The 22,494-nt window shown below is 42.8% G+C and overlaps 1 protein-coding gene across 1 annotated transcript; it reads left to right on the top strand.

Annotated features, from left to right (window-relative positions):
• The first annotated feature begins 9,161 nt into the window (after window positions 1-9,161).
• On the top strand, window positions 9,162-21,352 carry calm3a (calmodulin 3a (phosphorylase kinase, delta)). Its single transcript, XM_038961585.1, has 6 exons — window positions 9,162-9,335; window positions 17,661-17,691; window positions 18,119-18,262; window positions 19,419-19,525; window positions 20,462-20,597; window positions 21,200-21,352. The coding sequence occupies exons 1-6, from the start codon at window positions 9,333-9,335 to the stop codon at window positions 21,226-21,228; spliced, it is 450 nt and encodes a 149-aa protein (XP_038817513.1). The 5' UTR covers window positions 9,162-9,332; the 3' UTR covers window positions 21,229-21,352.
• Window positions 21,353-22,494: the final 1,142 nt, after the last annotated feature.

Here is a 22,494-nt window from a genome sequence, read left to right as displayed (position 1 = left end):
ATATGAAATCCATAGATTAGGGCATAATTACATTATTTCAATTGATTGGTTTCCTTATATGAACTGTAACTCAGTAAATCTTTGAAATTGTTGCATGTTGCATTTCTGTTTTTATTCAGTATACTCTATATACATTTTACTTACAGGTGGTCTCAGGAATCAAACCTGCTATCTTGGCATAGCAAGCGCCATGCTCTACCAATTTAGCTACAAAGGACCACTCTTGGTAAAAATGAAAGCGAATGCTTATTATGGAGTTGATAACCATCAGATGACATAATAGAAAGAAGATTACTTTGCCTGAACAAGCACCCTTTTTAGCCACAAGCCATGCTTTTCCTCAGGGTACTCCTTCACACACAGAAGTCAAAAAGGCATCTGTGTTTTTGAGCCTTTTATCTGAAATTGGCATGTTTTTTTTTACAAAGCACACTTGTCAGAGAGGACAGAGGAACATCTATCAACAGGTTGTACTGCTGACAACATTTGAACAGAAGGGAATAATGTGCTGCACTTTGAGAAACACTCTGTAGTACAATGGACATGTTTACCATCCTATTTACATACCACATAAATGGACTGAAATTCACAACCTAAAAGGATAAACATTAATATCAAGAATATTCATTTATCGGACTTACATAGAGACATACTGTATCCTTACAATACTTGCTTTGTGTGTTTGGTATGCTATGTGACACTACATCACTATTGTTTGACCTCTTAAGGATCTGACCATTTTTTTTAGTCTAAAATTACATACCCAAAATCTAACTGCCTGTAGCTCAGGACCTGAAGCAAGGATATGCATATTCCTGATACCATTTGAAAGAAAACACTTTGACGTTTGTGGAAATGTGAAACTAATGTAGGAGAATATAACACATTAGATCTGGTAATAGATAATATTAAAAAAAACATTTTGGGGGGTAGTTTTTTGTTCCATTATGTTTGAAATGCAAGAGAAAGGCCAATATATGATTTAGGAATCTAGGTGCAATTTAGATTTCGGCCACTTGATGTCAGCAGTGTATGTGCAAAGTTTTAGACTGATCCAATGGAACATTGCATTTCTGTTCAAAATGTATCAAGACTGCCCAAATGTGCCTAATTGGTTTATTAATACATTTTCAAGTTCATAACTGTGCACTCTCCTCAAACAATAGCATGGTATTATTTCACTGTAATATCTACTGTAAATTGGACAGTGCAGTTAGATTAACAAGAATTTAAGCTTTCTGCCAATATCAGATATGTCTATGTCCTGGGAAATGTTCTTGTTACTTACAACCTCATGCTAATCAACCATCCCGCAGGGGACACACAATCCTGTAGAGGTTGAACCTTGCTGCTCCTTTCTCCTACTTGAGAAAAAGAGAGAGCTGATCTTTGGATAAGGCTTAACAACTGCTTAAATCAAGGCGTCATTCCTTACAGCAGTATCTAAATACAGGCTGACTATTGTACATGGCTGGGTGGAAGGCCACAGCCATGCTGGCATCTGCATGACAACATAACTGCTGTATGAAAGACGAAGTAGATTGGGTTCAATTCAACATAAACAACCATCAATCAAAGCTGTCCAGTTCCATTCATGGGAGGATGCAGTTACAGGGCAAACAATTGTATACACTACAAGGAACTGATGTGATGGTGTCTCAAGGGGGTTTGTTCAAAAACACATCCTTCCCTCCTCTCTTCCGTAAGGTAATCACTGATCTTTAGGTGGTTGGAGAAAGCAATAGGATATGCCCCCGGTTAATAAATCCTCCGCCTCATAAACCACAATGAAATTAAATCAAAATAACCAGTTGACACCGGCACCAAAATATTGCTCAGAACTGTCGGAATTCTGAAGTGGTCCAAAAATAGTACATGGGTGGTACTATAACGATCAAAGAAATAGAATGGGAATGGAAACAACTTGTGGCAGAAACAATTTAGGGGAGAACTTGGCGAGAAATGAGAGGAAAGTGAGCAAGAAAGTGAATCTTTCCTTCCAGGCTCTTGTCTCGTACATGTTGAATGCCCTTCCGGATAAACGTGCTAAAAATATGTTCAGTTGTTTAGTGTGAAATAGCATTCTATCTGGTCTAACATAATTTCCTCTAAAAGTTTTCCAAGGTTTGGTTGGCTGTTTGGGCCAGTAAAGAGTGCTTTGCTATTCTTGGATAGCGAAATTACTTTTGCTTCCCTCCAGGGCTGATGGCACACACTTTCCTGTAGGCTTAGATTGAAAAGATGGCAAATAGGAGCGGCAATATTGTCCAATATCATCCTCAGTAATTTTCCATCCAAGTTGTCAGACCCAGGTGGCTTGACACTTTACGGAATTCAAAATGACAATGCTTGTCTTTCATAATTCCTTCAGTTATGCATGTGTAGGTTCAGAATTAGTTGTTAGCATGTCATGCCTACATTTGTTCATCTGTGGCAATGAAAAAATCATGAAATGAGTTGGCAGTATCAGTGGGTTTTGTGATGAATCTGATTCAAAGAATGATGTAGCTCAGTTTGCCTTTTTTCCTAAAAATGTATTTAAGGTGCTCCAACGCTTTTTACTATCATTCATCTTTGTTTCACAGTACAGTTTATTGTTCAGATTAGTCACATGATTTCTCAATTTGCAGTATGTTTGCCAATCGGCTGTGCAGCCAGACTTATTTGAGAGTTAATAACCCAGCAGCGTTGCAGTTCTTGACATACTCAAACCGGTGAGCCTGGCACCTACTACAATACCCCGTTCAAAGGCACTTACAGTGGGAAGAAAAAGTATGTGAACCCGTTAGAATATCCTGGATTTCTGCATAAATTGGTCATACAATTTGATCTGATCTTCATCTAAGTCACAACAATAAACAAACACAGTCTGCTTAAACTAATAACACACAAACAATTATAATTTGAATGTCTTTATTGAACACATCGTGTAAACATTTACAGTGCAGGTTGGAAAAAGTGTGTGAACCCTTGGATTTAATGACAGGTTGACCCTCCTTTGGCAGCAATAACCTCAACCAAACGTTTTCTGTAGTTGCGGATCAGACCTGCACAACGGTCAGGATGAATTTTGGACCATTTCTCTTTACAAAACTGTTTCAGTTCCACAATATTCTTGGGATGTTTGGTGTCATGCCACAGCATCTCAATCGGGTAGAGGTCAGGACTGACTGGGCCACTACAGAAGGCATATTTTCTTCTGTTCAAGCCATTCTGTTGATGTTTTACTTCTGTCTAATGGGTTGTTGTCCTGTTGCATCACCTAACTTCTGCTGAGCTTCAATTAGTGGACGGATAGCCTAACATTCTCCTGCAAAATGTCTTGATAAACTTGGGAATTCCTTTTTCCGTCGATGATAGCAAGCTGTCCAGGCCATGAGGCAGCAAAGCAGCCCCAAACCATAATTCTCCCTCCACCATAGTTTACAGTTGGGATGAGGTTTGATGTTGGTGTGCTGTGCCTTTTTTTGCTCTCCACTCATAGTGTTGTGTGTTCCTTCCTTCCAAACAACACAACTTTATTTTCATCTGTCCACAGAATATTTGGCCAGTATCGCTGTGGAACATCCAGGGGCTCTTTTGCGAAATTCAGACGTGCAGCAATGTTTTTTTTTGGACAGCAGTGGCTTCTTCCATGGTGTCCTCCCATGAACACCATTCTGGTTTAGTGTTTTACGTATTGTAGACTCGTCAACAGAGATGTTAGTATCTTCCAGAGATTTCTGTAAGTCTTTAGCTGACACTCTAGGATTCTTCTTAACCTCATTGAGCATTCTGCGCTGTGCTCTTGCAGTAATCTTTGCAGGATGGCCACTCCTAGGGAGAGTAGCAACAGTGCTGAACTTTCTCCATTTATAGACAATTTGTCTTAATGTGGACTGATGAACATCAAGGCCTTTAGAGATACTTTTGTAACCCTTTCCAGCTTTATGCAAGTCGACAAATCTTAATCTTAGGTCTTCTGAGATCTCTTTTGTTTGAGTCATGGTTCTCATCAAGCAATGCTTCTTGTGAATAGCAAACTCAAATTTTGTGAGTGTTTTTTATAGGGTAAGGCAGCTCTAACCAACATCTCCAATCTCGTCTCATTGATTGGACTCCAGGTTAGCTGACTCCTGACTCCAATTAGCTTTTGGAGAAGTCATTAGCCTAGGGGTTCACATACTTTTCCCAACCTACACAGTGAATGTTTAAATGATGTATCCAATATAGACAAGAAAAATACAATAATTTGTGTGTTATTAGTTTAAGCAAACTGTATTTGTCTATTGTTGACAAATGATGAAGATGATGAAGATCAGATCAAATTTTATCTGAAATCTATGCAGAAATCCAGGTAATTCCAAAGGGTTCACCTACTTTTACTTTTTTGCCACTGTAAATCTTTTGTCTTGCCCATTCAGCCTCTGAATGGCACACATACACAATCCATATCCCAATTGTCTCAAGGGTTAAAAATAATTATTTAATCTGTCTCCTCCCCTTCATCTACACTGATTGACGTGGGTGTGCTGAGGATTATTTTTGTCCGATCATACAAAGGCCTAGTTCACAAATTTTGTGATTTATTATTATTTTGTATTACTATTATTTATTGATTTTGATTTACCAGAGGGTGCTGCAGCACCCTCAGCACCCCTACTTCCCTCTGCAAGGGGTGTAACGTTCGTCGTTGGGAGAAAGAGAGGAGGACCAAGGTGCAGCGTGGTAAGTATTCATTATCTCTTTTAATGAAAACGAATACTCAAACAAAAACAACAAAACACGAGACCGAAACAGTCCTGAACGGTGAAAAATACAAAACACAGAACAGAAAATAGTCACCCACGAAACACAGGTGGAAAAAGGCTACCTAAGTATGATTTTCAATCAGAGACAACTAACGACACCTGCCTCTGATTGAGAACCGTACCAGGCCAAAACGCAAAACACAACATAGAAAAACGAACATAGACAACCCACCCAACTCACGCCCTGACCAACTAAAACAAAGACATAACAAAAGAACTAAGGTCAGAACGTGACAAGGGGCTGGATCTGGATGGACCATGGAGTCATCACCAGTAATAAGTTTGTCCGGTCTCGATTATGTATTGACATTTGTCAAACGGTGTTGTCATGTCTACTGTAATGACTACAGGGTCAGAAGAGACCCTGTGGGGTATGTGCATGACATAACAGCTATAGATATGGGAAAACCCCAATAGGTAATAATAAAGTTAACATTTCATTTACAGTAGAAACAACAAATAAATATGAAAGGAGAGATACTATTTAGAAACCTTAGTTGCAGAGGTGCAATTATAATTTTACAGCCACACTCTACCACTGTATTATTGCATTGTCCACTGTATCACCACAGAAACGGTGGGAGCGGTTGACACAATCGCCTGTGTATCAATTTCCTTTTTCATCAGCCTGCATATTTACTACCAGTATGTGCTCATTTCATGGTGTGACAGACTATGCTTGTAGGCAAAGACATTAGTACCATGTTCAACATAGTTTTCCACATTAACTTTTATGTTTGATGATGAAAGACAATCACACAACCCTGATATTCTCAAAGAATTGCCTCTACATGGCTGATTGGAATAGTGTGATTTCTGAGATTAAGTTTCAAAATCTTATCAAAATGACGTGACATACAGTATAATAACAGAGATCATGTCTGAAATGTGATTTCTCTCACAGATTAAACTCCCTCTTTCCGTCTCTCTCTCCGTTTGCCTCTCAGACAGGTTTTGGAATGCTGACCCCATCCACCACAGAGGGCCACAGAAGTCTTCCTGGTAATCTACGGCCTGCTGGGCTGCTCTGCCATCCTCTTCTTCAACCTCTTTCTGGAGATCGTCATCACCATGTTGGGCTTCCTCATGCGATGGTGCCACCGGAGGAGAACACACAACAGCAGGCTAAGGGGCAACAGAAACCAACCCGAGGGTGGAGGAGAGGAAAGAGACATGGCTGGTGGGAAAGAGGGGTGGAGGCCCTCTGTGTATTCCATCACTCTCGTACTTTTTGCTGCTACTCTGGTGTTGGCGTGTGGTGCTTCCACTCTCTACTCAGCCATGGAGGGCTGGAGCTACATCGAGTCCCTGTAATTCTGCTTTGTGGCCTTCAGTACGGTGGGCTTCGGGGGACCTGGTAAACAGCCAGGAAGAGTCCTACGGATGAGCCCCCAATGGAGGGGAAGAGCCCCCAGTGGGGGGGAAGCAGTTAGCCACCTACCAGATGCCACCTACTGCTTCCTCGTGCTCCTGGGGGTATACTGTACCTACAACCTCTTCAATGCCCTCTTTGTCATCATAAACAGGGCCTGAACTGGATCCTGAGTCAGCTGATCCATCTGTGTAGCTGCCTGTGCCATGGCAGACCTCTACGATGCCCACTGTTGCCCATGTTCTTGCCAAACCCGGTGGGTAGATGCTTGTGTGCTGATGCCACAGTGGAAACCCTGTGCCATAGGAACATGGGTTTGAGCACCACCAAAGACAGAGAAATGGGGCAACACGGATGCAGGCTTCCCGGAGGGGATGTCATACATGTCGGACTACCATGACTTGTACGATATCTCCTAACTGGAGGGACACTGGCTACAAAATATCCGGCATGGTTTATCTGCATATAGGCAGTGGTGGGCCGTCAGGGCCAGCAAGGCCTTCTCTGCTGGCCTAAACATCATCAGAATATATATTTTTTTTTTATATATTTTCCCACAAATATGTATTAAATTATTCCCCAGAGTAAGAGTTATACTCTTCATTTCATAGCTTTCCTCTTGGTTGCACTGCTTCCAGCCCCAGGTTGAGATTTGGAGGGCTGGTCTTTATGTTAGATCTTTTATCCAATCATATTCAGCCATCATGTGTTGCCAGGGGTCTAAAATCTGCCCTCAGGCCTTCAGAATCAACAGTGCGGGCGCTTGTAGCTTAAAGTGAATGGAAATGAAAATTTAGTGTCAACCAATCAGCTTTAGAGTTGGCTATTGTACGCCTGCTGGCTGGCTCCAGTGTTACACAGGAGCCAGCTAGCAGGCGTAGTGCGTGCACGTCTTTTGATTGGATTACCAATATTGAGAGGCAGGTCCTATGGGCAGGTCTATGCAGAACCTCAGAACTAGGAAACTGAATTTGATAAACAAATTAATTTGCATACTACTAAGCTGTTTTTTCAACCCACAATGGCGGAAGGAGGAGAAGATATCGATTTGGTCGAGGATATAATTATAACGCCATTCTCAAGTCGAACTTTTCAAGAAAAGTTAGACATTGTAAGGAGAGGTCGCCCGACGCCGACGCTACAAAGCCCGTCACAGGCGGGAAAGGGGTTCGTTCACCACTTTCAAAGTTCCAACTACGAGCGCTATCAATGGCTCACAGGCTCCAAGAAGCACTGCAAACTGTACTGCTGGGAATACCTATTATTTGCAAGTGATCGATTTGGTGTTTGGAGCCACACTGGCTTTGCAAACTTGAGTTGTCTAACCAAGGCAGCAACGAGACACCAAAGTACGGCTGGGCACTTACAAGCAATGGTGCTTTTGAAAACTTTTGGGGACACCCGGGCAACGGAGCTGCACAATGAAAAGGTGAAGAAAAATAGGGAAATATTGAAAAGACTCATTGATTGTGTCATGTTTTTGGGTAAACACTGTTTACCCAAAAATGTTAATTTTTGTCAATTTCAAGGTGACGCAACGCCTGGTTATACTGCGTTTCTGTCTAAATGTATAGTGTCTAGAGCCATGGCATCATAATGATGGTAATAAGAGGTGGATTAATTCGGGTGGGACTGTGTAGGACCTCACTGAAGGCCCAGGCCCCAGGCCCACGGCACGCCACTGCATATAAGCAACAGTGATAACTGAAGATATCATCTTTCGTAATTAAGTTACTTGGAACCTTTTTTTCATCTTAACATTTTTTTTACGCTGTATCCTTAATGTACTCAATGTATCGTGGAACCAGTTTTACTCTCCCCATAAAGTGCATTAGGCCTGTGATGCTGGTTGTAGTGCAGTACTTAGAGTTTAGCATGTACACTTGTTTGTGGTTTCATGATGCAGTTTGTCTCCACAAGAGGGAGCACGTTGATAAAGCCGTGTGGATTTTGTTTTGATGGACTGCATATTCTACTGATCCAACTTTTTCCAACTGCTGTCCTGACTTTTTTGTGTGCAAATAAGTGAAGGACAGAAAAGACTAGACACTCCAGCAAATTCCCTCTGACATTTCCTCCTCCTTGCCTCTCAATAACTGGTCCATGGTCTGTTATGTCGATGACTATGATACAGATCCACAAACAGAAAAGTGTGAGTTAGGTCTGACTAAATATTGCGATATTGTTACCAACTTCATATGACACACAAACGCAATTAAGAATTATTGATATATCTCTACTTTTATGTACACAACGGAGCAGTTATTATAGACTCGTGGCATGGTTCCATTTAAATGTCATTAGTACTGAGGTGAAAAATATGATCAACATCATACATTTTTCCTTATCATATATGATACATGATGTCAGACTACTAAACCTACTACTAGACTAGGCTACTGCAAACGGTTTACATATTGACCAATTAGTCATATCTGAAATCAGCATATTCAAAACCTATATTATCACACAGCGAACGATTTATACAACAGCAAATTATAAAGTCATTAGTTCTGCAATGTATAGATCCAATTTGGCGCAATGCAGTTTACAACCAGCCAATTACAAAACCGGGTACTTTTCTACCAGTTTCTCTGGACCAATAAGGATCTGCGTTACATTGACCAAGTTGAAGCTCATCTCATTACACCACTGTGGTCATACTTGATAAAAAATAATAGCGATCAAATTGACAATGTACAGTATATCCATTTCAAATATTGGCTATTGTTCACCGCTTCGATAAACTAAAATAACGAGCGCGTCTGCTTCGCATCAATGCACGAGCAAGCAAATAGTGCAAATAGTATAATTACTTTCTTTTTTTATGAGTAACAGGGGATTGCAATTTCAGTGAGTGCAGTGGTCAATATAAGGTGAATAAATTATTATTCTGACGCATTTGGTGTGCAGTTAATTAAGATTGGCAGGTTCGTGGGGGGGGGAGAAATATGTCACTTCGCGGAGCGATATAGTGCAAATGAGGCCACATCGGCAGTGACGCGGTCCCTAGTGTTTCCGGGCAACTTCGCAGAGAAGAGACTAGCGAATAATATTTCAGGACTAAACAACGATACATACGTTGACTACAGGTAGTTTGTCAGCCACGAGGCGAACATTGACTATTTAGTACTTCATATTTTCCAAGTTTGAAGACCTAACATAATAAAATGGTGAGTATACCCACACACATCCAAGCGAATGCTGTAGCCAGCTAGCTAACGTTACCTGACTGTCACAAATTCGCTAGCTTGTCATCTAACTAACATGAATTCGTATTGGGTTCGAGCAACGTCTATGTAGTTAACTAGCTATATGTCCGTAAACTAGCTAGCTAAATAAGGTGTGACTGTGACAAAGTGTGTCGGTCTGGCAGCACAACTGTTCATATCACCACCTGGCCGGGCTGTTGGCTCGGCGTTGCATTGTAATAACCACCAAATGGCAGTTGGAAAAGCTCATAAGGACTCCGTGGATGACGGACAGTAAGACAATTCTTGATTGTGGGCACGTATTGTTTGCCGAGGCGTTAGCCATGGCTAATTTTACATACGGCTAACTAAGGTCATTTGTTTCACTCGTATCGGAGCTAACGTTGGTGTACGAATGGTGAGTGGGCGTTGTGCTTGTGGTTAAGGCATAGCGCTGTTTGATGTAATAACTGAACACTGCCAATTGAATGAACTTACTTGATAGTATTAGTTGCAAGCGAACTTGTGTTGTGTCATGTTTTCAATAACATAGCTAGCTGGCAATATGACCTAGCTAGTAATACTTGTTGTGCATCGTGTTGTTGCGAAAATTTAGATTTCAATACCTACCCGACATTTGAGCCTTTCCCCGTGGTGCTGTTGCGTATTGCACCACGTTGATCCGCAGTCTGCTGTTCGTGAATGATCTTCCTTGCCCCCCTCCTTCCTTGCCCTCCCTCCCTCCCTCCCTCCCTCCTTCCTTGCCCTCCCTCCCTCCTTCCTTGCCCCCCCTCCCTCCCTCCCTCCTTCCTTGCCCCCTCCCTCCCTCCCTCCTTCCTTGCCCCCCCTCCCTCCTTCCTTGCCCCCCCCCCCCCCCCTCCCTCCCTCCTTCCTTGCCCCCCCCCCTCCCTCCCTCCTTCCTTGCCCCCCCTCCCTCCCTCCCTCCTTCCTTGCCCCCCCCCTCCCTCCTTCCTTCCTTCCTTGCCCCCCCTCCCTCCCTCCTTCCTTCCTTCCTTGCGCCCCCCCCCCCCCCTCCCTCCCCCTGTTTTGAACCACACCATGGTTGGTGCAGTATATTGACACGGGATCCGCAGTGCATGCTTTGCAAAAATTAGACTAAAATACCTTGCGTGACAAACGAAGGCGTGTGCTCTGCTTTATCCCTCGTAATTGCTGTTTTGGGTGATGAAAGTGAGGCCTTGGTGCTAAGTCTATATTATTCATGGTGGTTTGTTTTGCCCTAAAGGATAAGACGCAATTGACAATCTTGCCATCTGCCCGCCAAAAACGGAGACTGCACCACCTCACAGTGAATAAGATATTAACAGCCTTTAACCAGGACAATACAGTATGGCACATGGGATCTCAGTACTGCTCAAAGGAAACACTGTTTTCCTGAGCCATTTGGTGCTTGACACTACCTTCTAAATGCTCAAACACAGGAGTACACTAACTGAATCCTGAAACCACTGCTTGCTTCCTCATCCAGCTGCGTGGACAGAATAAGCTGCAGTCTGCTTGCTGCCCTTTCCTTCTTCCTCTCCTGATGACTCACAGAGAGTAGAGTAAATGTCCTGGGCTAAATTCTTTCCAAACTGTACTGAACTTCTGCTAAATGCAGAATCATATAATGCAAAATGCATCATATGGGGATGATATTCATATTTTGATAACTTGAGTGCTGACAAGCAAAACATTGAGACTTTCTCAACAATGGACTAATAAAACAAATTCAAAAAATATAGTTTAACTGTAATGAACATGTCTTGATTAAAATCAGTGTGCCCTGGCTTTGTCGGTTACGTGCACACTAACTTATTCCCTTGGTGTTTTATTTTCTGAGGGGCATGCCCACTTTCACAGGTGTGCACACTTTCCCTCTCAAGCAATAAATGCTATACATGTGGTGACGAATCTGAAGACCCACAAAAAGCAACAGAGATGGTAATAGACACTGTGCTACATTGGCGACCCGGTTCGTGCCACTCTAATTATAGCAGGCGTACTGAGGTGTATTTATACCCATCCCTGATCACACTTCCTCAGCCCAAAGTGTGCTGGCTGACTGACTGAGACAGGACTCATAAGACCTCGTCCTCAACTGATGGGAGGGAGAATGAGTACTCCGAGCACGCTCCGGGTGGAAATCGATATGGCGCAGACACACAGTCGCCCAGTTTCTTACACACACAGTATATAAAATGGTATATGTGTGTGTATATATATACAAATATTTTTTATCTTTATTTTACTACACAAGTCAGTTAAGAACAAATTCTTATTTTCAATGATGGCCTAGGAACAGTGGGTTAACTTCCTTGTTCAGGGGCAGAACAATGGATTTTTACCTTGTCAGCTCGGTGATTCGATCTTGCAACCTTTCGGTCCAACGCTCTAACCACTAGGCTACCTGCTATATATATACATATACACACACACACACACAATGCATGCACGCGCAGTCCCAGTCAAGAGTTTGGACACACCTACTCATTCAAGGGTTTTTATTTTTTACTATTTTCTACATTGTAGCATAATATTGAAGACATCAAAAATTATGAAATAACACATGGAATAATGTAGTAACCAAAAAAGTGTTAAAACAAATGAAAATAGATTTTATGTTTGAGTTTCTTCAAAGTAGCCTTGATGACAACTTTGCACACTCTTGGCATTCTCACAACCAGCTTCATGAGGTAGTCACCTGGAATGCATTTCAATTAACAGGCGTGCCTTGTTAATTTGTGGAATTTCTTTCCTTATTGCATTTGAGCCAATCAGTTGTGTTGTGACAAGGTAGGGGTGGTATACAGAAGACAGCCCTGTTTGGTAAAAGACCAAGACCATACTATGACAAGAACAGCTCAAATAGCAAAGAGAAATTACAGTTCATCCTTACTTTAAGACATGAAGGGCAGTCAATGTGGAGCATTTCAAGAACTTTGAACGTTTCTTCAAGTGCAGTTGCGAAAACAATCAAGCGCTATGATGAAACTGGCTTTCATGAGGACCGCCACAGGAAAGGAATACCCAGAGTTACCTCTGCTGCAGAGGATACGTTCATTAGAGTTACCAGCCTCAGAAATTGCAGCTCAAATAAATATCAGACATCTCAACATCAACTGTTCAGAGGAGACTGTGTGAATCAGGCCTTCATAGTCAAATTGCTGCAAGGAAACTACTACTAAAGGAGACCAATAAAAATAAGACTTGCTTGGGCCAAGAAACACGAGCAATGGACATTAGACCGGTGGAATTTTGTCCTTTGGTCTGATGAGTCCAAATTTGAGTTTTTTGGGGGTTCTAACTGCTGTGTCTTTTGTGAGATGCAGAATAGGTGAATGGATGATCTACGCATGTGTGGTTCGTACTGTGAAGCATGGAGAAGGTGTGATAGTGTGGGGGTGCTTTGCTGGTTACACTGTCAGTGATTTAGAATTCAAGGCACACTTAACCAGCATGGCTACTACAGATCTGCAGCGATATGCCATCCCATCTGGTTTGCGCTTAGTGGTACTATCATTTTTTCCCCCAACAGGACATTGACCCAACACACCTCCAGGCTGTGTAAGGGCTATTTTACCAAGAAGGAGAGTGGAGTGCTGCATCAGATGAACTGGCCTCCACAATCACCCGACCTCACACACAATTGAGATGGTTCGGGATGAGTTGGACCGCAAAGTGAAAGAAAAGCAGCCAACAAGTGCTCAGCATATGTGGGAACTCATTGAAAATGGTTGGAAACCCATTCCTCATGAAGATGGCTGAGAGAATGCCAAGAGTGTGCAAAGGGTGGCTGCTTTGAGGAATTTAAAATCTATTTTGATTTGTGACTTTTTTTTGGTTACTACATGATTCCGTATGTGTTATTTCATAGTTCTGATGTCTTCACAAAGGAAAGACCCTTGAATGATTAGGTGTGTCCATACTTCTGACTTGTACTGTATATATCAAATTGTATTGGTCACATACATGGTTAGCAGATGTTAATGCAAGTGTAGCAAAATGCTTGTGCTTCAAGTTCTGACAGTGCAGTAATGTCTAACAATTCCCCAACAACTACCTAATACACATCTAAGTAAAGGGATGGAATAAGAATATATAAATATATGGATGAGCAATGACCGAGCGGCATAGGCAAGACTCAATAGATGGTGTAAAATACAGTTGAAGTTGGAAGTTTACATACACTTAGGTTGGAATCATTAAAATTCGTTTTTCAACCACTCCCAAAATTTCTTGTTAACAAACTATAGTTTTGGCAAGTCGGTTAGGACATCTACTTTGCAAGACACAAGTCATTTTTCCAACAATTGTTTACAGACAGATTATTTCACTTATCATTCACTGTATCCCAATTCCAGTGGGTCAGAAGTTTACATACACTAAGTTGACTGTGCCTTTAAACAGCTTGGAAAATTCCAGAAAATGATGTCATGGCTTTAGACGCTTCTGATAGGCTAATTTATATATTTTGAGTCAACTGGAGGTGTACCTGTGGATGTATTTCAAGGCCTACCTTCAAACTCAGTGCCTCTTTGCTTGACATCATGGGAAAATCAAAAGAAATCAGCCAAGACCTCAGGAAAAAATTTGTAGACTTTAAGTCTGGTTAATCCTTGGGAGCAATTACCAAACGCCTGAAGGTACCACGTTCATCTGTACAAACAATAGTACACAAGTATAAACACCATGGGACCACGCAGCCGTCATACCGCTCAGGAAGGAGACGCATGCTGCCTCCTAGAGATGAACGTACTTTGGTGCGAAAAGTGCAAATCAATCCCAGAACAACAGCAAAGGACCTTGTGAAGATGCTGGAGGAAACAAGTACAAAAGTATCTATATCCACAGTAAAACGAGTACTATATCGACAACCTGAAAGGCCACTCAGCAAGGAAGAAGCCACTGCTCCAAAACCGCCATAAAAAAGCTAGACTACAGTTTGCAACTTTTTGGAGAAATGTCCTCTGGTCTGATGAAACAAAAATAGAACTGTTTGGCCATAATGACCATCGTTATGTTTGGAGAAAAAATGGTCAGGCTTGCAAGCCGAAGAACACCATCCCAAACGACCCCAAGCGTACTTCCAAAGTTGTGGCAAAATGGCTTAAGGACAACAAAGTTAACGTATTGGAGTGGCCATCAAAGCCCTGACCTCAGTCCTATAGAACATTTGTGGGCAGAACTTAAAAAGCATGTGCGAGCAAGGAGGCCTACAAACCTGACTCACTTACACCAGCTCTGTCAGGAGGAATGGGCCAAAATTCACCCAACTTATTGTGGGAAGCTTCTGGAAGGCTACCTGAAACGTTTGACCCAAGTTTTTAACAATTTAAATGTGATGAAAGAAATAAATCATTCTCTCTACTATTATTCTGACATTTCACATTCTTAAAATAAAGTGGTGATCCTAACTGACCTAAGACAGGGAATTGATTGAACTGATTAAATGTTTGGAATTGTGAAAAACTGAGTTTAAATGTATTTGGCAAAGGTATATGTAAACTTCTGACTTCAACTGTACATATGAGTCATGCAAGATATGTAAACATTATAAAAGTGGCATTTATTAGTGACTAGTTATCCATTTATTAAAGTGGCCAATGATTTCAAGTCTAGGTAGGCAGCAGCCTCTGTTAGTGAGGGTTTTTTACAGTCTGATGGCCTTGAAGTAGAAACTGTTTTTCAATCTTCCGGCCCCTGTTTTGATGCATCTGTACTGACCTTGTCTTCTGGATGGTAGAGGGGTGAACAGGCAGTGGCTCGGGTGGCTGTTGTTCTTGATCTTTTTGGCTTTCCTGTGACATCGGTGCTATAGGTGTCTTGGAGGGCAGGTAATTTGCCCCCGGTGATGAGTTGTGCAGACCGCACCGCCCTCCAGAGAGCCTTGCGATTGAGGGCGGTGCAGTTGCTGTACCAGGCAGCGATACAGCCCGACAGGATGCTCTCGATTGTGCATCTGTAAATGTTTGTCAGGGTTTTAGGTGACAAGCACAATTTCTTCAGCCTCCTGAGGTTGAAGAGGCACTGTTGCACCTTCTTCACCACACTGTCTGTGTGGGTGGACCAGTTTGTCTGTGACGTGTATGCCAGGGAACTTTCCACCTTCTCCACTGCTGTCCCTTCGATGTGGATAAGGGGGTGCTCCCTCTGCTGTTTCCTGAAGTCCACGATCATCTCCTTTGTTCTGTTGATGTTGAGTGAGAGGTTGTTTTCCTGACACCACACTCCGAGTGCCCTCACCTCCCTGTAGGCTGTCTCGTCGTTGTTTGTAATCAAGCCCACTACTGTTGTCGTCTGCAAACTTGATGATTTAGTTGGAGGCATGCATGGCCACGCGGTCATGGGTGAACAGGGAGTACAGGAGGGGGCTGAACACGCACCCTTGTGGGGTCCCAGTGTTGAGGGTCAGCGACGTGGAGGTGTTGTTTCCTACCTTCACCACCTGGGGGTGGCCCATCAAAGTTCAGGACCCAATTGCACAGGGCGAGCTTGAGACTCAGGGCCTCCAGCTTAATGATGAGCTTGGAGGGTACTAAGGTGTTGAATGCTGAGCTGTAGTCAATGAATAGCATTCTTACATAGGTATTTATCTTGTCCAGATGGGATTATGCAGTGTGATGTCGATTGCATCATCTTTGGACCTGTTGGGGCGGTATGCAAACTGAAGTGGGTCTAGGGTGGCAGGTAAGGTGGAGGTGATATGATCCTTGACTAGTCTCTCAAAGCACTTCATGATGACAGAAGTGAGTGCTACGGGGCAATAGTAATTAGTTCAGTTATCTTTGCCTTCTTGGGTACAGGAACAATGGTGGCCATCTTGAAGCAAGTGAGGACAGCAGACTGGGATAGGGAGCAATTGAATATGTCTGTAAACACACCAGCCAACTGGTCTGCACATGCTCTGAGGATGTGGCTAGGGATACCAGCAGCCTTGCGAGGGTTAACACGTTTAAATGTCTTACTCATGTCGGCCACAGAGAAGGGTGGGGGGACAGTCCTTGTTAGCGGGCTGCGACGGTGGCACTGTATTATCCTCAAAGCGGGCAAAGGTGTTTAGTTTGTCTGGAAGTGAGATGTTGGTGTCCGTGATTTCCTGTAGACCCTGCCACATACGTCTCGTGTCTGAGCCATTGAATTGCGACTCGACTGTGTCCCTATACTGACATTTCGCATGTTTGATTGACTTGCGAAGGGAATAACTACACTGTTTATATTCGGCCATATTCCCAGTCCTCTTTCCATGGTTAAATGCAGTGGTTCGTGCTTTGTTTTGCGCGAATGCCGCCATCTATCCACGGTTTCTGGTTAGGGTAGGTTTTAATAGTCAGTGGGTACAACATCTCCAATAAACTGCTAACTATATTATTCTGGTGTCTGACATTGCTCTTGCTGATACATCTTAATTTCTTTATTTTTCTGCATAGTGGTTTTAAATCCATTTGCTAGGTATTACTGCACTGTTGTAGCTATAAACAAGCATTTTGCTGCACCTGCAAAACTGAGACCAATAAAGTTTGATTTGAAATTGCAAGTACTAGATACAGATCTAATTTGCGGGAAACCGCTAAATGGCCTGAGATCAGTGATCACATTTAAAAAATATTCTGCAATAGTATCCTGCTTTAGCTGTTAACTAGATTACTAATGCGTTGATTCTTTCCATGTAAGGCATTCTGGTGAGCACTACTGTATTTAGTCTTCTGGGGCAACAAGTTCGGATATGACAAGAAGAGAAGCTGTATGTATCTAACTAGTTGACAAACGTGACCTACCAAATGTGGGAAATGATAAGCAGAAATGTAGGGGTGAAAGTAGCCAGTAGGCTATATGGTCCAATACAGAATATCAGCCAAATAAATTATGGTGTATCGACCACGGGAAAAAAGTAAACGGGGTAAGATGTTTACATGCCACATTATCCCGTCTAAAATCAGCGTATCCCAGGCATCTTATCTGGGTTTCTCATAACCAGGATACACGATTTTTTCGGGTTATTGTAAACCGGAAATGTTTATATGCGTCAACTCAAACAGAATATTTGAGTATTCCAAATAATAATGGGATATCGGTGTGCATGTGAACGTTGTCCTACTCCTGTGAGCACTGAGGTTATATATATATGGGTGAGCGTATCACTGCCATGTCAACTCATCTGGTCTCATGTGAATACGATGGAGCAGCTATGGTTACACATAGGCGTAAAAGAGCAGCCATTAGGCGACTGGTGTAATTTACCTCAATTAGGCTACAATATAGCAGGGGCAGTGGACAACTCACTCTTGCTTCCTCTCGTCTTCACAGGCTGACCAACTGACTGAGGAGCAGATTGCTGGTGAGTACTATCCCTAACCCTGAACAGTGAGGTTCTTTCTGTCCATTTTCAAAGCTCTTCAATCCAATCCCAGTTAGTAGATGTAACAGTTCACGTCGGTTGGCAGATAATGTGGGTCCTTAGACTCTTGGCTCCTCAAGGTAGTACTAGTGACCAACATTTTAGGCTGCTCTGCCTGTTTAGTTTGTACAACTGCTGCTAATCTTGTACAAACCATTCTTTAGGATTTGTATGTTTTTTTTTTTTTCTTCATCTGCACAGATCTGAACAATTGGGTGAAATCAATACGTTGAACGCATTCTGGGAATTTGCCCTTATCTGTCCAGTTCTCTCACATCAGTGCAGATGAGGGATAGGAAGACCATTTAGACTGTTGACGTAGCCAATATAGTCATTTCCACCAATCCCACACTGTTCCCGTAATCAGAGTTCAAGGAGGCGTTCTCACTGTTCGACAAGGACGGCGACGGCACCATCACCACCAAGGAGCTGGGCACTGTCATGCGTTCTCTGGGACAGAACCCTACTGAGGCAGAACTACAGGACATGATCAACGAGGTAGACGCTGATGGTAAGATTAGAGAGGTGTACAATGACACACACACACACAGACTGACTTACTCATTCACACTTGCTGACACACACGCACACGTATGGTCAGAACCCAACAAGGCTGACCCGTGTACATTATTCACATGGTAGATGAATGGGAACGCACACACAAACACTGCATAATTACTGGCCCAACGCTCTTAACCACTTGGCTACCTGCCGCCCTCCCTGGATGGCACCATGGCTCTGGTTTCATGGTGGATCACATTTCAAATATCCAATGTTCCCACACACAACAGAGGCTCACCCGCAGAGTTGGAGGACTCTAGATGGATAAAACATGTTTTTGGCATGGACATGCAGCTCGTCAGCTTGTAGTCCTGAAACCGAGCCAAAAAGGTAAATAATTTCCGTTCAGCCATTCCTATGGGGGAAATTAATGGGGTTTTGGGATGAAAGCCGATAGTCTGAGGTTAACACTCGCTTAGATCTTACACGTTGTGTTCTATAAAATATCAGTCCGTTAACATTACGTTTATAAATTATGAAGCCTGTATGTGCTTCTATTGATTACATAAGTGCTTCATAATTCACAAATTGACGTTGTCTGATGAACATTATCTCATAGAACAAAGCGTGTAAGATCTCCTAAGCTTGTGTTTATCCAAAAACCCTCAAAACCCCACTTGTTGTTTTTGGCCAATAAGCAATAATAGAGTTGGTGCCTACAAAAAGACCCCATTACTCTTGCTCTCTATTGCCATTTAGGGCTTCCACCATTTTGAAAGTAGTAAACTGGGTGGGACTTCCTATGGGTTAAGGAAGCATCACATGATTCCACCCGGGTCATCAGCAGGGATCAGCCAATGAATTATACTTGTGAGGTGGCGCAAACCTTGGCTTTATATCTGTTCAAACAACACACTAGGTGGTGGCTTGCACCCTTTTAGTTTGTTTGCCAACTCATAGAAGTAATAGAAGAAGAAAATGGACTACTTAAAATGGAGATTGAGTCAATGGTGCTGCCCTTGCAATCAGATGCAAAGAGGATATCGCTCTCTTTGAGCTCATTCCAAAATGTCCCAACAAGATCTCAGCACTGCTCATTCTGAAATAAAATAAGTCTTTGTGTGTGCACACAAACGTAAAATCAAAACTGTCTTGTTTGTCCTTAGGTAATGGGACGATCGATTTCCCAGAGTTCCTGACAATGATGGCAAGGAAGATGAAGGACACAGACAGCGAGGAGGAGATCAGAGAAGCCTTCAGAGTCTTTGATAAGGTACTCGCGCTCCACACCATCTCCTTTTGATTGTTGTACTCAGTCAATTGGAAATGTGCTTATTGTTTTGGAACATAAGCCATTTTGATCTGTTTTAGATTTTTGTGCATGGAGTTGTGAATATTGGACCAAAGTGATTGTAGTGGGGAGAGACTAACTTCATGTTCTAGGAATGTGATGTTGAACGTGTGATGGACAGTGGCGCCACTGCTCGTGTGCATGCCTCTGCAATCCTGATGTTGTGTTAGTCATCATGGTTGTGTCTCCTTAACTGTGTTGCTGAGAGGAGGGCTTTGTTTGTGGACAGGGAGCGGAGTATAACGTTACCCGCAGGCAGGTTATTGCAGTGCAGAAATCTGAGTCACAAGCTAATAGGGAGAGCTCATTGGCTGGGTTTATATTGCTTTGTGCAGCCTGGAACAATGCAACCCCTTTAAACAGAGCCATGTGATTCTGGGATTGTGTATGGCGGTTGTTTGTTTGCAGCCTATTTGACGGATCGATGTGAGTGGTGTGATTGTGTAAGGTTTGTTTCCGTGGGACATTTGTGCAACTGTCCTGAAGAACCTTGGTTACTGCTACGGTGCCAGTCTGCTAGGATGCCAGTCTGTGTCAGCATTCCCCTGCTCTGTTTATCATCTCTCCCTTTGCGGCTCTTGAGACTTGGCAGAGCCAGAGATAACGCCAGGCTGAGGCTGGGTGAGCAGACGGACCAGAGCCATGCATATCTCTGGCTGTCACACAGATGGGGCAGCCAGGGACCATTTTAATTTACCAGCAGACCAGATAAGCCCGGGCTGTGTTCAGGAGAGGGAGATGTCACTGATTGTTCAGATAGGAAACTCTTGTTTAGACCTAATCTCATTCTGACAGGTCAAAGTACTGTATGTAGAGCCTTCGCTCTTTGCCTATTGAATGAGCCTGTTCTCCCTGTAGGATGGGAACGGCTACATCAGTGCGGCAGAGCTGCGGCACGTCATGACCAACCTCGGGGAGAAGCTCACAGACGAGGAGGTGGACGAGATGATCCGCGAGGCCGACATTGATGGAGACGGACAGGTCAACTATGAGGGTGAGCTCAACGTCCTTCCCCTTTCCCGCTCGTGTGTTTGCATATCTAAAGGAAATGGATAGGTGGAAGCTCCCCTTAGTAAGCCCATTGCAAGCCAAGGTGGAGCAATCGCTGTATTTCTTAAACTTCCCTGGTACCTTAAGATTTGCAAAAACCAGAGGGGTAAGTAAGGGCTAAAGATTCTCTTAAACTGGGCATTTTTCTCTCCTCCTTTTTCCTCCCTCTTCCTGCTCATCCTCATATCTACTGTGAGTTTTTTGAAGTCAGTGTCTTTCCACTGTTGCCACTGTCAGTTAAGCCAGGACAAGGCTTGTATTTACACTGAAGCGACGCTTCAGCCTTTCCTCTAGTCCTCGGGTAGGGACAAACTGGTTTTGTGCGCCTTATTTCTCTTTGCTTTGATGCGAAAGGGTTGGTTTATACATGACATACTCACTCACAGCTTAATGAATCACTGTTCATTGAATTGAAAATAGTATTGAAATCATTGATTCCTCATGTTCCAAACGTATTAATATGCCTTGGGATGTAATCATTGTTAACAGAATGCCCTTTATTCTTGTGTATTTCTTATTTCTTTCTTGTTTTGTTCTGCCTTCCAGAGTTTGTGCAGATGATGACAGCCAAGTGAAGTGGACTGTGCTCTCACATTTCTCTCTCACATTGCTTGTCCTCCTAAGATCACTCTGTCTTTAAGAAAACAAACCAATAATCAAGCCAAAATGTAAAACAAAAAAATTATTCAATGTACAAAATTCTTTAGTCAAAAAAAATCCAAATACTTCTAGGGGATCTGTTTTAAGAGCGACTGCAGATGAATCCCTAACAGATGTTAATGGACCAAGCTTTAACGAGGCGTAAGGCCCTTACTCCAGAGTAAGATCCTTCGGAGGCTCCCAGATGCCGACTAAATTTGAGGAAAGGGCAACACGGACGAGGCAGAGGGATAGGAATCAGTCATGTCACAACAAGGTGGTTCTGATCCCATTGTGGATTGTATACACACTGGAGGTATATACATAAATATATAGCTATGCACTGAGTGTACAGAACATTGGGAACACCTTCCTGATATTGAGTTGCACCCCACCCCCCCACTTGCCCTCAGAACAGCCTCCATTTGTCCGGGCATGGACTCTACAAGGTGTCGGAAGCATTCCACAGGGATGCTGGCCCATGTTGACTCCAATACGTCCCATCGTTGTCAAAGTTGGCTTGATGTCCTTTGGGTGATGGACCGTTCTTGAAATGCACAGGAAACTGTTGTGTGAAAAACCCAGCAGTGTTGCAGTTCTTGACACACTTTAACTGGTACGCCTGGCACCTACTACCATGCCCCGTTTAAAGGCACTTAAAACTTTTGTCTTGCCCATTTAACCTCTGAATGGCACACACACACAACCCATGTCTCAAGGCTTAAAAATAAGTATTTCACCTGTCTCCTCCCCTTTAAGAAGTGACATCAATAAGGGATTGTAGCTTTTACCTGGTCAGTCTATATCATGGAAGAGCAGGTGTCCCTAATGTTTTGTACACTGTTATATATAATATATAAATTATATATAATTTGTAAAATACATGTCACTCACGGTTGGTGCAAGAATTACAGTGGAAGAGGTTGCATTGGTGCTAGGTTGAGAGAATTCTCCCATCCCGAAGGGGTTGTAGGGAGTTGATTTAGAAAAGCACTGGTTGGTTGGTTTTAATAGGCTTTTTTTTTTGAGCAGGCTGTTGTCTTTAATTCTCATACAAGGCTTTAATTTCCCGGCACCACTGACCTATGGCATAGGAGTATGTGGATGTGCAGTTTCAGATCGTTGATTATGGTAACACACTTTGAGAGCATTGCTGTAAATATATTTTATCTGCTAACATATATCCTGATACAAATATTAAT

Source organism: Salvelinus namaycush, chromosome 23, assembly GCF_016432855.1.
Source record: "Salvelinus namaycush isolate Seneca chromosome 23, SaNama_1.0, whole genome shotgun sequence".
Lineage (NCBI taxonomy): Eukaryota > Metazoa > Chordata > Actinopteri > Salmoniformes > Salmonidae > Salvelinus > Salvelinus namaycush.
This window is presented reverse-complemented; position numbering and strand designations above follow the sequence as displayed.